The sequence below is a fragment of the Anopheles darlingi genome, chromosome 2 (assembly GCF_943734745.1).
Source record: "Anopheles darlingi chromosome 2, idAnoDarlMG_H_01, whole genome shotgun sequence".
Classification (NCBI taxonomy): domain Eukaryota; kingdom Metazoa; phylum Arthropoda; class Insecta; order Diptera; family Culicidae; genus Anopheles; species Anopheles darlingi.
Genome location: NC_064874.1, coordinates 49,309,403 through 49,324,402, shown reverse-complemented (window position 1 = coordinate 49,324,402; position 15,000 = coordinate 49,309,403). Strand labels below are relative to the sequence as shown.

Genomic DNA, 15,000 nt, shown 5'->3' with positions numbered 1-15,000 from the left:
AATTCAAATGGAACTTGTCGCGAGAAGTAAAGCTCCTCTACACTCTGCCCACACTCTGCTGCAATCGATCACCGATCACTGCGTCATCCGTCGCAGGTGGAGGGTTTAGGAGAAGCTTAAATGCCGCTGCTGAAGCCGGTGAGAACGACTGTGGTACTGGAGATCGTCCGGACACGACCACACCACGACGATCGTCGATCGAATTCTCGAAATCTCACCTTCCGCATGGTGATGTGTTGCGATCGCCGTCCGCGCATAAATAAGGTCCGCGGTTCTCTTCCTTTTACCTTTCGTTGTGTTGTGCACCGCTTCGTGTGCAAGCTGTTAGCCCTAATCACTGGCAGAAGTGTAGTACAAATGGCGTAACAACATGTCGTTTAAACCACGACAACGACCACGTTTCGCGTCCACGACGACGACGACAAGACGATCCTCTTAGCAGACGGATTATCTGCGCACGAGGCGGTACAGCAGCGCTGAAGTGGTGCAACCACTGGACCACCTCTCCTTTGACTGCATTCAACGGAGCAAACGGACCGGCCACAGCGGATCGTGGACCCTCACGTGGCGGGCGGAGACGCTTCTTATTTTATTTCCTTTCAAATTAAAGCCAACTCCCCGGATAGTCGGTGTATTCACCGAGAAAACACTGGCCGCCTCGTCGGGGCTTCGGTTGCACCAGTTACTGTTGTGGCCGCTCCCGTTTGTGCAAATCGAATCTGTTTGTGTACGTGTGTGTGTGTATTTATATCCCATTGAATTGTAAATATTTTTTAATTTGAATAAACGATGGGTTGCGGCCGGAGACAGTACAGTGCCGCATTGCCACCAACGTAGCAGCAGCATGAGCAGCGATCGTCGCAACGCAGCGAGACTTGGATGCTCCGAGAACCACGAACCCCATTACTCTTCGGCCGGTGATCGGGGTGGGTGATCGTGGGGCGTTAAGGTTAGGTGATCCTCACGAGAAAATAAATTGTAATTTCACTCACATACTGTGGTCACTGGTACACAGACTGTTGTGCTGATTGAATCAATCTCGACTACACACACACACAAGAACGCACACGGATACACCGGATCGACCGATCGACTTGTGAAAAGCTTTCAATTGAAGGGGGAGCGATCGCCACATTCTTTGTGCTGCATCTTCTGCCCACATTTCGCATCCTTTAGGTAGGGGAGCTTAAGGAATGGTTGGTTGGATTTGACGCTCACAGTACGGTACTCGTCAGAAGCGAGAAAAGCGCGTTCTTCTTGCTCTTCGCGCACACAACCGAAAACCGAAAGACCGAAAACCGACGTCAAGCTGTACGAGCCGAGGCCAATTAATCATTCATCAACCAGAGCTCGTGAGCACGGCCTAGTGCACGTCGAGATGGACATTCCTTCGGAATCAAAAACCAAACAAAAAAACAAACCAAGCGCCTGCCCGCGAGCCCATATCAAAATCAAACAAAGCAACACCACTTGACATCTGACATCCGGACGCCATTTGCTTTCGTTAGGGGCGCGGTACCACCGCGAGAGAGAGAGGGAGGAAGCTCCAAATGTTTGTTGTTGTTGCTGCTGCTGGCGCTGGCGCTGGTCGCGAAATGGTGCCCGTTCCACCCCGGGTCCCGGACAGTGGATCAGATCTTCGACGAATGCTCCCGACGGGGGTCTTTCCTGTTCTGATTCCCTTCCATGATTCCATCGCTCGCTGTTTTCCAACGAACTAATTACCCGGGAACCTCTCTCACACACGCGCACACACGCGGCACCACGAACCATCCCCGGGTGTATTGCGGTCACTCCCTCGTTCGTCTGTCCCACGAGAACGTAAATGAATCAATCACGCTCGCAGCAGCAAATGCATTCATTTGCCCCTCTGGGACCCCGGGCCGGGGCAATCAAGCGTGTCTCTATAGTGGTGCGGTTCGAGTCCTGCCGGTCTGCCTGCCGGTCGTCGTCCACGTCAACCTCAAAACGTCATAACACCGTGATTCAGTTTGACATGTGTGTGCGCGCGCGCCCGCTGCTGCTGCTGCCGTCCATGCCGTTGATGTATCGGGCATGGAGGCTTTGCTCGATCGCTCACTTGCTGCTGTTGCTGCTGCTGGGAACGCGCCTCTGCGTGGCCCCGGAAGTCCCGTTGTTGGTCGAGATAACAGCCACGGGTTCCCTGGGATGCACACTCGGCTAGACCTCCGCGTCACCGTCCTTTTATCATTCACGATCGATCATCACCGCAGAGCGGCCGTTGTGTGGTGATCAGTCGTTCCTGTTCCCTTCGCTCCGCTTGATCGTTCCCGTATTCATCTCTTAATTTTCGCGCTCCCCACAAACGCATTCATTAATGGTGGCCACCAACCATCCCAGTGCCAGTGCCCTATTCATCGTTCCATTCCATACTTCATTCCCTCCGTTTCTCTCTTTCTCTCTCTCTGTCTTCTCATCGACAGATATCGACGAGTGTGCCGATGCACCGTGCCAAAACGGTGGCACATGCATCGATCTGATCGGCAAGTTTCGCTGCGAATGTCCACCGCAGTGGACGGGAGACACCTGTCAGAAGGGTAAGTGTTGTATTGCATCCCATCACGTCGCAAGGTCCAAGGCGCACCTTCCTAATGCTCATCCCCTTTTCCAACAGACGTCGACGAGTGCGAATCGAACGTAGCGTCCGGGCTGGGACCGTGCATTAACGCCGAATCATGCCGCAATCTGCCCGGCTCCTTCCAGTGCAGCTGCCTCGAGGGCTGGGGTGGACCGACGTGCGCCACCAACCTGGACGATTGCATCGGCAAGTGCAAGAATGGCGCCACCTGCATCGATCTAGTCAACGACTACCACTGTGCCTGCGCCGTCGGATACACCGGTAAAAACTCACTAACTAGCTAGCATTTTGTCCGCGTTCGGCGATCGCGCGCCTTTTTTTATTTGTTTATTTGTTTGTACGCGGATCCGTATGATTTATGATAGTGGCGTTCGGTGCAGCAGCAGCAGCAGCATTCGGTCATCGATCAATCTACCCTCAGAGTGGTGTCCCGGTACTGTGCGCTACTCCCCGGAACCCGGATCGCTGTCGAATTATTTGACTTAATTTCGGGCTCGGTACGCGGGCTCGCATTAATCAACCGTCGTGAGCCGTTGATTGGAGCACCCGCTGCGGCGTGGCAACGGTGGTGATGGTGGTGGTGGTGACGCTCACTATCGGCATCCCGCGATCACCACAGATCAGCCGTCAATTAGAAGCATAATTGTTTCGATACCGGCGGTGCCGGCGTTTGCTGTCAAAACGTCGAAAACACTGTGCTGGTGCTGTGTTCCGCTCCCCCGGGGACCATGGTCATGGTCTGGAGCCTCGCGGCAGGTGTCCTACCCCGATCTTCGATTGATTTGCTTTCGCTTCGGTGATCGCCCGGGGATCGGGGGTTGCTGCTGCTGCTGCTTTTGCTGCCAAGCTAACGAACGGTACGATACGGGATGTACGATCGAACGTGATCGTACCAGCGTGCTGCACCGTTCTCGATAATGTCTCACTAATGATCATTTGGCCTCCCACCGGCCACCGATGCATCGCTCCGGATCCGATTAACGCCGTAATTCCTCGCACCGCCAGCTTTCGCGGCGCGGTAATGAGCGAGCGTGTCTTGTTCTGTCTTGTTATGACTTCAATCTAACGCGCGCCCGCGCCCGCGCCACGATCGTGCCACAAACGATGCGATCCACCCGATCCAACAAATGTTGTTCGTTTAAATGTGTATTTATCGCAATAATGCATCCAATTTCTCATAAAAAGTGAAGACAAATTAACACACCAACGAACCAACCGCTCGTCCGTTCCTTCTGGGAAGCGGGAGCCGATTGTAAACCGCAAAAAAGGGCGCAGGATCGAGCGAAGGTAGCGGCGCGAGCGCGAAAAGATATTAATAAATTGTGCCTCGCGGGCTCGCACCGTCCTCTCAGCTCCTGCTGCTGCTGCTGCTGCTGCTGCTGGTGCTGTTGTTGTGGTATTCAAATTTGCCACCAGCAAAGCGTTACGAAAGCATCAGTACACCACACCCCAGCCGCACCCCAAGCCGCAAGGTTGTCTGTGTCTGTTTACCACCGGCCGGCTACTACCCGGGGCAGCACGATCGCTGAGCGACGAATGAAGACGATAATAATCATATTCCAGTAGCGCCTGTTTTTTTCCCCCAGCGTCTCTCTCTCTCTTTTTCTGCTTTGCTTACGATGCTTTGATTAATCTTGGGCTTTTTAAAATATCATCTATTAAAAATGGCCCCCAGCGGCCCCGTTCCGCGGTTGATGCTTCTGCCACGGCTACTGCCGAGGATTGTGTAATGATATTGTCGAGGCATTCAGTGAATGCGCACCAGAGGACAAACGGTACGGAGGCCGGGAGCCAACGGAAGCCGCAGTGAAGATTGAGCGCGAGAAGCGAAGCGAGAAGATACACAAACTCTTGCTTTGGCGATGGCGCTTCTTGAGGCTGTTGCGCATGATGTTCTTCCGCGAGTGAGAGAATGAAATATGTTCATTACAACCCAAGAATGTACCTTGTTGTCGTCGGTGTCTGCGCTACGCTCTGCTTCCCTGCGAGGCCGTCTAGTGTCTAGTGCGCTATCCGGGAAGCTAGACATGAAGCGAGAACGATCGAGTGATCTTCTAATGAGCGAATCAGAAGGCTAATCAAAGACCGATTGAGTTTCATCATTTGTTCTCCGTTTGTTTTCCCTTCCCCCTTTCTCAACTTACTCTTCTCTTTTCTCTCCATGTGTTTTTTCCCCGCGTCGGAAACAGGTCGTGACTGCAGCACGGACATCAACGAGTGTGCCAACTTTCCCTGCCGCAACGGTGGCGAATGCGTAGACTTCATCGGACACTTCAAGTGCATCTGTCCGCTCGGCTTCTCGGGCACACTGTGTGAGGTAAGTGCAAGTACCCGGGGTGCGGGAAGGGAGGGGCGCGGGGCACTATTCAGTAGCAGATTTACCCAAGGCACAAACATTAATGCGCTCCGGTGCGCCAATTGAACGCCAAGTTCACACGCAACTCGATGGACTCCGGACGGAACGACGGAACGACGAGAGGTTCGTCGCCGCGCATTTCAGTCTTTTGAATGGGGTTTTAATGTTTTGAAAACCGTTTCGCGACGAAGCCGTTTCGGGCTTCCTAACGGCAATTCTAGGTAGTTTGCGAGGTGAAAGGTGGTAATGTATGATTATTTATTATCCCTCCCTTCCGCTACGCGCTGCTTCAAATCGCTCAGCCTAATTGGCCGCATCGCCTACATCGTTCGATCCGTTCGGTCGGTCAGCCATGAGCTCCGGGCCCGTCCTGGACCAGTGCGTCGCTAGCGGGCACGCTGAACACCTCATCAACCCATCGTTCATCGCCGGGTCTCTTTGGTTCTTATTTTTGTCGTTTGTCGATTCCCGTCGTCCAGCTCCAATCCCCGTAAATGTATTCAGTCCGCTCCGGGCCACCTTTTAAGCCGCCAACGGTTTCTCCGCACCCTCGGGGGCGTCCCTCTTCTTTCTATGCTACCTTTAGCAGCCTCCAGCCAGCGAGCCGGCTAGTTTGTCGCGACATTTGTGTGTCGCGCAGGGTTTTCTGTGGCATCCGCCGGTCTGCCGTTGACTGATGGTTGGCCGCTAGGCAGACACACAGAGAAGCTGAAATGCTAAAATGCGGCCAATGCGACATCTTTCTTCGCATCGGAATAAAACACCTTCAGCAAATGACACAAAAAAAACGAAACGAAACGAAACGAAACGATCGACTCGAGACACTCTCCGTAATGTCGACTTTGACGAATGACACCCGCCCATGGAGTGCCGGCGACCATGTCGCGGTCATGCCGTGGTTTAACATAATAATACTTCCGATAATTATGTGACCGACCGACCGACCGGGGACCCGGGATCCCTCATTTGACGAACCACGAGGATCTCGAACGAACGTGACGATGATAACAAATACGTCGCGGACGCGCCCGCAGTTCTGTGTTCCGTCAACTTCATATTGTTGTATCGATCGGATTCACGGGCGGAGGAGGAGACGAAGCATTGTGACGGATTGTGGCCGGCCAGCCAGCCAGTCGGATGGGGCGAACAGATTTTTCTCTTGTCAAAACGGCCACGACCATGTGTGTGTGTGTGTGTGTGTCGGTCGTTTGGTCGTTCAACGACACCTACGGTTTCTGTCGCGCGCGTTTTATTTTTTTTAGTGAGAACCGTTTAGTAAAGAAACGCGCGACAATGGCCGCTTGTTACCACTTTATGCGTGATCTTATGACGCCCTCACCGTCTTCTCCTTCGCGCAGTTGTCGCGTCACAACGTTTCGGTTAATCACCATTCAATCTCCACTCCACTCGGTGACCGTGCAGTTGGCTGCTGTGGCTGCTGCAAACCCATGCTCCTCCGAACCTTCCTCTCCGATCGATCGAGCCTCCGAACTGTGCCATTTCCCGCCGGCCGGCTGGCCAGAGTGAGAGAGAGAGAGAGCGAGCAGCACCCGCACCAGCACCAGCAGCAGCAGCAGCAGCAATGTCCCTTTAAATATTTATGATGGTGCGTGTCGGATTTTAGCATCTTCCAAGCACACGCTCTCCCTCTCTCTCTCTCTGTGTCTAGCTCTCCATCTCTCTCATCCATGGCCCTCTTTCCGTTCGAAATCCGTGGCCCCATGTAAATCGGCTGGTCATAAAATAAAAATTAATTTATAAAGATATAAAAAGAAGATAATAGCAAAAAAAACCGTCGCCGCGGGGCAAGACAAAAGGCCCTGGGAAGCGATAAACGTGCGCAGACCGGGGCCAGACTGGCAGAGGCCGACAGGCCGGGAGGGCACCACGAGAGGCACCCTCCTGGCACCGAAACTCAACACATTCCACGACGATCGTAGTCGCAGCAGTCTCGCAGTGACGCACCCGGCGTCGATTCGCGGATAGCAGCATACTAGCGCCTAGCTTTTGATGCTGCTGATGCTGCTGCTGGTTGCTCTTCTGCCAGATCGGAGCGCCCCAACGCGGAGAACGCACTACGATCGATGGATGGATGGGTTGGTGGTTTGGTTGCGTCGACTGCGCGACGTCGACCGAGCGTCGGGCAATTTGTCTTCGCGTTTAAGCCCATTTATCAGCTCATGAATTCTGCCGTTTCTGCGCCGAGGGCCCGGTTTTCGATTCCGATGGTCCAGCACCCGTTCCGTTCCGTTTCTCTACCCGGTTTTGCTTTGCGCTAAAATGCTCGTTCCTTCCGCGTGAGCAGATCTGCGTCGGATTAGCGAATAGCGATACGATAAGCAGCGATCGTTGGCGCGATGTACCGTTTCCGTTATCGGTCCGGTCCGCTTCATGGACTGCGCTTCATTTCACACGCTGCCAGCAACCATTTTGGCGCAGTAGCTCATGGTTCTTTTCTTTTATGTTTTTTTTTTTGGGCTCAAGCTCTGCTACCTAGCAACCTGGCCTGCGACCTGGTTACATGCTCTGCTTGCTGACCTGCACGTTACATACTTTTGCGACATCGGGTCACGGTGTACTTGGACGGTGGGCATGGGACGGAAACGAAACCAGAACGAGAACTGTCAAAAGTACCAGTGAGCGAGCGAACCTAGTGATGTGTTTGTTTTATGCATGAGAAATGTGTGAGGGAAGGGGATCTCCTCGCCAGAACGCGAACAGAACACGCCACACAGAGGACAACCGTCCGTGGAAAGACACCACACTCTAGACATACACACGGTGTGGACCTGTTTGGCATGCGGTGGTGCGGTGATTGCGCGCTGCACCTTGCGCCCGGGTGCTGGTGCTGCCGCTGGTTGCTGCTCCTGTTTCTTCGCTTCTCTATCGAAGCAGCACTTGTTTCCCGGGGGCCCCGGCTGCTACTAGAGTGCTTGTAGAGTTATGTTGTGGTGTGTCATTTCATTATTTCCCTTTGGCCCCCTAAGACCCAGAGCCCCGGGAAACTGGTGGAGCCAGTGTGCGCTCTTGGCGCTCAACCATTGCGTACCGAGGCAGCGGAGGGACGACGGACGGGCGACGCGGTGTCACGTTTCCTCTCCCGGTCCCGGCCTGCCTGGCCGGGCAATCCCGCTGAAATGTTGACTAGCCTGACGGTTCAAGATTTAATATGTTATTCGCATTTTTCACTCATTTATTCGTTCCCGCTCTCGCACTCGCTCTCCGTCGGTCGTTCGGTCGGTTGGTTGGTTGCTCGGTCAGTCTGCGCTGCGTGCCTGAGGTTCAGGCCAGCAGCTGCTGCTACGATTACGAAACTCAGGGATTTGCACTGTACCACCAGAGGTACCCCTCGCTCATGTGTGTGTGTATGTGTGTGCTTCTGTGAAATCGCAGTGCGCCGCGATGCAGCGAACGGCACTAGCTTGAAGTGCACGGAGCAGACCGCTTTTCTCTGACACGTTAGCCAGAGCCACTGCCAGGGCTGGCAGGCTGGCGGCTACGAAATGAAATAAATAAATTATTTTAAATGTAATATAGAAATGCACATGTTACTGCACATGCGGTGGCCGTGCCGATCGCGCGACAGGTTAGCTCATGGCTGGGCCCCGAACCACCTGTGCACCCATTTCGTAGCGACCTGCTGGGGGAGTGCTGCGCACCATCTTGTCACCTTTTTCCAGTAGGCTTCTCTCTCGCTCTCTCTGTCTCTCTGAACGTGCTCCTAGGAGCTGTTACCCCAGGCAACTGTCACTTCGCTGCGGGCAATTATGTTCAACAAATCAAAGCGCTCACTTGAAAGGTTAGGAGCAGGCCCCTTCTTTCCGTCGTCCCGAATGGCGGCAACGAGCGATCTGGTGGCGTGGCGAACTGGCGCATCGTGATGCAATCGTCGTGATACGGTGTGAATCGTACACTCGCGATGGCTTGATCACAGACGTACCTGCCTGTGTGCGTTTTCTTCTCCGGAAGTGATGCCGATCGCGACGTTAAGGTGACACTAATTGATTAACATCCTACCGTTGAAGCACACGGAGGGCCCCCTATAATCGGTCGGCACCAAGTGAGAGAGCATCGCAAGCGGCCCAATCTCCCAGCACCCAGTTATCAATCGAAGCGCCACTAGATGGCGGCTACACCGTGTGGTTTGCCCGGACCTCTTCGGGGCCAGCATGGCCGAACTGGTTGTAAAATGATCGCTTCCAAGTCGCACAAGGACCACCGTACCGCCGCAACGCAAACATCATAAACGTCACCTCGAGTCCGTGGTGCTCCTCAATGCCGTTCACACCGTACGCGCACCACTTAGGGCGATTGCAAAAAACGAAGAGACAGAAAATGGACAAAATCTACTTCGATTTAACGACTCAGCGACTCTGCGATCGATCGCCACCAGGAACCGATCGACAGAGAGGGAGAGCGCGCCGACGAATGTGTCATGATGTCAGGGGTTCGCCTGTTTTCGGTTCGCTAGCTCTCAAACGGTGGTGTCCTCGCGATGGTAAAGCACACTTCACTCGCCGCAACAGGGTAAACTGATACTCTACGACGTCGTAGACACCCCACCACGTTGTGAGGGGCCACTGTTTGTCGTGGCGTAGGCTGAAGACATGAATTTGGAGCCCAATTAACCATCTAGAGAGAGCCATCGCTGGACGCCTGGTCGGTCTTCGGCTGAGGTTTCGGTGAACTCGGCGCCCCGGAATGTGTAGCCCGCGAATCTCTCTGCGCGGGATTGCGCGAACCCTTTGGTGATACCGACGCCAACGCCAAACGTGGAGCGCTAAATGGGGCGTCCAAATTAAATCATTCCCGCTGCCGCGAACCGCTGGGAATCATTAAATGAAATCATTGACAGACGTGGCCCGTGGGAGACCAGGACGAACGGCTGATGGCCACTCTCCTCGAATATTCCCTCCCGTATATAGGCGGGCACACCATGGCACGCCAAGGAACGTTGGTATCCCGAAAGGTGTGAATAAGCCACCGGGCACATCGGTTAATCGATTATCGGGCAGCAGCTGCAGGAGGAGCACGCTCCTTGGGCCTCCTTGGTTGGCCGTGGTTGCCGTCGAGCTTACTGTCACTCAAAACGGCGGCATTGGCTCAAAATGCAAAATCCGCCCGTGAGTCGTCGGCGTCGGCCGCGGCTTCCAAACTTATCTCTTCAGCTGTCCAACAACCAACGATCGGCGCGCGCTTTAAGCCCCCATTGGCCGGCCGCCAATCGTACTGACCCGGCCGAAAATATTGATTGACAATTTCCCTTCATCAAAACCGGACACACGGCGCGACAGGAGAAAGGAGGAAACCCGCGGTGCTCGATCCCCCCCCCCCTCCCAGTGGAGAGTGCGCGGATTTGACCGATTTGGTACCGAAGGTGTTAAGTGTGGTGGCGCAAGTGTCACGACACACGGCGGTCTATTCTCACGGTCTTTCCTGGACCTCTTTCTCGGATCGAGCTAATCAGATTAAGCCAGTCGCCCCTGCAGCTGCATGAATCCCGGAACAGGCCACGGAACAGCCGAGATACTCACTCACAGACATCGGGATTCAGACGACGAAGGTTGACGCACTGAACACGCTCAACCTGATCGATCCCGCGAGCTTTCTCGTATTAATATTTCTCAACACACACTCGCGCGCGCGCATGGCCACGGTGTGGCTGAGGAGAGGACAGCGACGATAATATCATAATCCGAATGGTGTCGTCTCGGACCTCAACATCGCACTCCCCTCGATGGTGTCTCCATCCTTCAATTAAGAACCACCTTCTTCCTCTGGCCTAGTAGGCTGTATCGAGCTGGTTGAGCTTCCGAACCGGTCCAAACGTTCCCCCAAAAAAGGCAGAAGACGACGACGACGGCGACTAGATCACTGCTGGTGGTGATTAACATAAAAATTTCGATTTTATGCTCCAAACCTACATAAGCAAACCGTTCCGTTTTCTATTGTTTCGCTCTCTTGAAAGGCCCCCGGGAATTGGTCGTAGAACGGTGGTTTGCTTTCTTATGGTAGAAGGGAAAGAGGGGTGCGGGGGTGCTAGTGGGCATCGCTAATCATCTCGCCTCTTGTACTGTAGTGCCTCTGGTGGTCTCTGTCTGTCTGTTTCTAATCTTGCTCTCTTTTTCCATTCTTTCTTTTTTTTCTTCTCTACAAACCATTCAGGAAGCGAAGGATCATTGCAGCTCGTCACCGTGCATCGAGGGTCAGTGCTTGAACACACCGGGCGGTTACTACTGCCACTGTCCGCCCAGCTGGGCCGGACGGCACTGCGAGTTCCCGCGGGCACCATGCGATAAGCCACCGTGCGCCAATGGTAAGTTTCTCGCATTTCGATTTCGATTGCGCATCGCGCGATCAGCGATCGCGGATGCGGATCTTCTCCCGTCCACTGCCCCCCATTAGCATATTATGCCGTACGGTCGATTTATGGTTGTTGACCACAGCAGAGTCCGTCCTACCACGCGCGCCACATCGATGACAGTTCCAGGCGTGACCGACGCGTGGAGAAAGCGGGTCCTAGGTCCTCGCTTATGCGTCGCCGTGGTCGTTGTTGTTGTCGTCGTCGCCGTGATGGCGAAGACATCTAACACATAATTACAATAATAATACAATAATTCATTATCATCTTTCAACGCGCGTTTCACTGTGGAAACGAGAGAGAGAGAACGAGGAAGAGGGAGAGAGGTGGGTTGCGGTATCAGTCAGCATCGGCGCCCACTACACAAAACCCCCCAGCAACCGTAACCATCTCCTCGCTACTTTGATGCTGGAGCTTGGGAGGAAGACATTCGGAAGTTCGTACCATGTTCGTGGCGGCGGCCTTGGCCACCAAAAAACAACGAGTAGGCCAGAAAGAGAAGCAGCAGCCACAGCAGCAGCAGCAGCACCTCGCAAAGTCAGTTCCCTGTAGAAGACGACGCGCTACAACCACGGAGTTTGCCTTTGCGATAATTTACAGCCCTGGCCGTATTTGGCGTATTTTATTGCCGACCATCAGCCGTCGACCGTGTGCGTGTGTGTGCATGTGTGGCTGTATCTGTGTGGCGACAACATGATTGGGGACGAGGTGGCCGCCAGAGGCTATCCGGGCGCTTGGATCACACGCGCTCGCGCGCGCGCATCTGTAATGTGACCGGTGGTTTTCGGTGGTTTGTTTGGAGTTGACCACGACCACGACCACCACGGTTAGCTGGACCCTGGGCCCAGGGCCAGTTTTCGCCATCCTTTTGCGTTCTCTGCATTGCCGTTTTTTTTGTTCCTTTTCGTTGACCACGACGTGGTGCCTATATTTGGAAAACCGCATGAAACCACAACAGCAGCAACAGCAGTGGTCCCGTTCATCATCATCCTCATCACCGTCGTCGTCAACGGTTTTCGGGGTGTTGACACGTTCGGTCCAGCAGTTTGGTGCCGGTGGGAAAATCTGTCAAATGCAATTTATTCTGCGCGGCCGAAAAGGAAACGCCTAAACCATCGGCAACACCATCACCAGCAGCAGCAGAAGAAGAAGGCCGGTTGCCGGTTTGAGCCGGTGTAGGAAGGGGACCGATCGATTGGCCATAAATCAGCAACATCCTCGCTCGTGATCAAAGTATGCGACGGATTCGCGAAATCGCGTCACGCTGTGCTCGGTATGCTCTCGAAATCGGTTAACGAGGCAAAGCTTACTCTATTCGATGCGGGGCGCTCTGATGTTCCATCAGCGCTTTTTGCTTTTTGCTTTTTTGACAGCAACATTTCCATAAAACCATCTCGCGGTTTTCCTTTGGATTAGTGCATTCCTTTGTGATCGATAATATGGTTCTTGGTCATGGTAATTTGTGTTGAAGTTGATTGTTTAACTTCTACAATTTTAATCTGACTGTGCTAATGATGGTGGAATAAACAGCATAGTCATACGACCGACTTGTGACTTGAAGAAACGTACGATACTTAAAGTTTGAAAGGTGAGGAAGTTAAAGTGTGTTTATATACCTACTCTGTAAACTTTGGTGATTCTCCGGAAATGGAGAAGGCCTTTAGTAAACAAAAAATCTCAATTTGTTCCAACCTTTCCTGAAGTAAAAGAACGATGCATGCATCAAAATGATGCATGGATATAGTTAACTTTCTGTGGCTTGCATCAATTCCTTGCAATGCATTCTGAGTTCACAGTTAAATGTAGACAGTGCAACGATACGAAACTGTCCTGAGAACTTCCTTGCGAAGACAGTCCTTGTTGCGACGCAGTCTAATGATCGTCATTTAGTTCCGATGTTTTACCTCATCGATTCTCTCCAATCGATCGGTTCTTGTGGCCATGTCGCTCCACAGAATAGTCCACGTCCACGGCGTTCGGCTGTGGACATCTCCCGATCACTCACTCAAAACCGATCGCTCGCTCGCTTTGCTTCAAAAATGGCAAAACCTTATTATCGTCGGGCCCCGTGGTGTTGTGGCGACTGTCTTGACCAGAGGAAGAAATGCTCGAGCCCCCGGTGGTAGGACTGCAGGTGAAAAGTGATGCAAAACGGCGAGATATTAATGAGAACCATCGACTGAAGTCGCATCAAACGACCGATGGCGGTGGTTCTTGGCTTCGCGGTGAGTGCTCCGCGAAGAAGGTCCATCCAGACCCCAGACTAGAGCAGAGAGCTATCACGCAGCACAAATTGATTGGCGAAACGATGAAGCGTGAAACGTAAAACAGACATCGGAGGATCGGTCGAGATTGGGGGGGGCGGGGGGCCGAGAAGCGTCACGGCAAATCAATTGGCTCGCGCAAGGTAGACCCGCGCGCTAGAGTCACGAGGATGAACTGCTGTGGCCTCCCCTACCCGGTCCTGTAGACGAGTTTACAATCACCGCGGGAGACGCGCGAGGTGAAACATATTTATTGCATCCTCCTGGTCGCCGGGTCCTCCGAGTCCGGCCAGAGGCTAACAGCCCGCTCCATGGCCACGGCACTCGCACACACACACACACACGCGGACATACGGACGGACAGACAGGCGGATGGATAGACGGAGCGCACTAGAAAGTGCGAATCCCGGAGCACGGAACTATGCTATCTGCACGAACGCTGGCGATGACTAGGAACTGTCAGGCGCACCATTTTGCTGGTGCTCGTTCGCCTGGCAGAACTCGACAGATAGATATCCCCCGCGTCCGTTAACATGTTTATCCCCAGCTCCGGAGATATGATTGTCATTGTTGATCGGGAAACACGGGGTTGGGGGCTCGAGGTGGCCCTCCCAAAACAAATTACGGTCCATGTTTCCCACCCCGGTCTGCCAGATATATATATCATCAGTTAGCATCGGGGCGACCCGTGCACCTTGCCCTGTGAGATAGATCGCTGACAACTCGCGCAGTTATGCAGCTGTTCTCAGCCAGCCAGCCAGCCCTCCAGGGCATTAGATCGACTCCCCGGGAGGGTATGCCATCGCCCGGAACGGAAAGTATGCCATAGTCACGCCAAGTGAAGAGAGAGAGACGTGCTGCTGCTGCTGCTGCTGGTGCTGCTGCTGGTGCTGCTAGTAACGATCTCTCCATTTAATTTAACAAGTTTGTTAACAGTTGTTCATCTGTCTTGTTCCATATCGTTCCACATCACTCATAAGAGGCCACGCCGGCCCTCGCGGTGCTGCGATCGCGAGATGCATCGCCCTCTGGGTCCGTTTAGTTCGATTCCACTTCACCTTTCACCAAACGATCCAATCGGCGCGCGATCAGACGTCCGCAGCTCGATATCACCACCAGCGGCCAACTTACTGCCAACTGCCAGTTGCAGTTATTATTGAAAGTTCGGCCAATCGCAGCAGGTCATGTCAACTGTCAACGCACCTCACGGCACGGCACAGTACGGTACGCAGCGACGCCCCTGGCAACGGGGCAACCGCTGCTGTACTCATGTTCATGTGTACACATCTAGTACTCCTCGGCAATCAAGGAGTCGGGATCCGATTTATCACGCTTCCCGGCCAACGCTGCGATCAACGCCATGATTTGCAGCTTTCGCAGCCGTGAATCGAGAACTTCCAATCCCGATCGATACTCCAAT

General features: G+C 53.6%; 1 protein-coding gene across 1 annotated transcript in view; it reads left to right on the top strand.

Moving 5' to 3' along the window:
• LOC125950012 (protein serrate-like) overlaps nucleotides 1–15,000 on the top strand; it is a 102,193-nt gene that overhangs the window by 78,255 nt on the left and 8,938 nt on the right. The window contains exons 11-14 of the mRNA XM_049677568.1: nucleotides 2,445–2,558; nucleotides 2,636–2,860; nucleotides 4,789–4,916; nucleotides 11,121–11,271. Of these exons, the coding sequence (XP_049533525.1) occupies nucleotides 2,445–2,558; nucleotides 2,636–2,860; nucleotides 4,789–4,916; nucleotides 11,121–11,271 (618 nt within the window). The remainder of the gene's footprint in view (nucleotides 1–2,444; nucleotides 2,559–2,635; nucleotides 2,861–4,788; nucleotides 4,917–11,120; nucleotides 11,272–15,000) is intronic.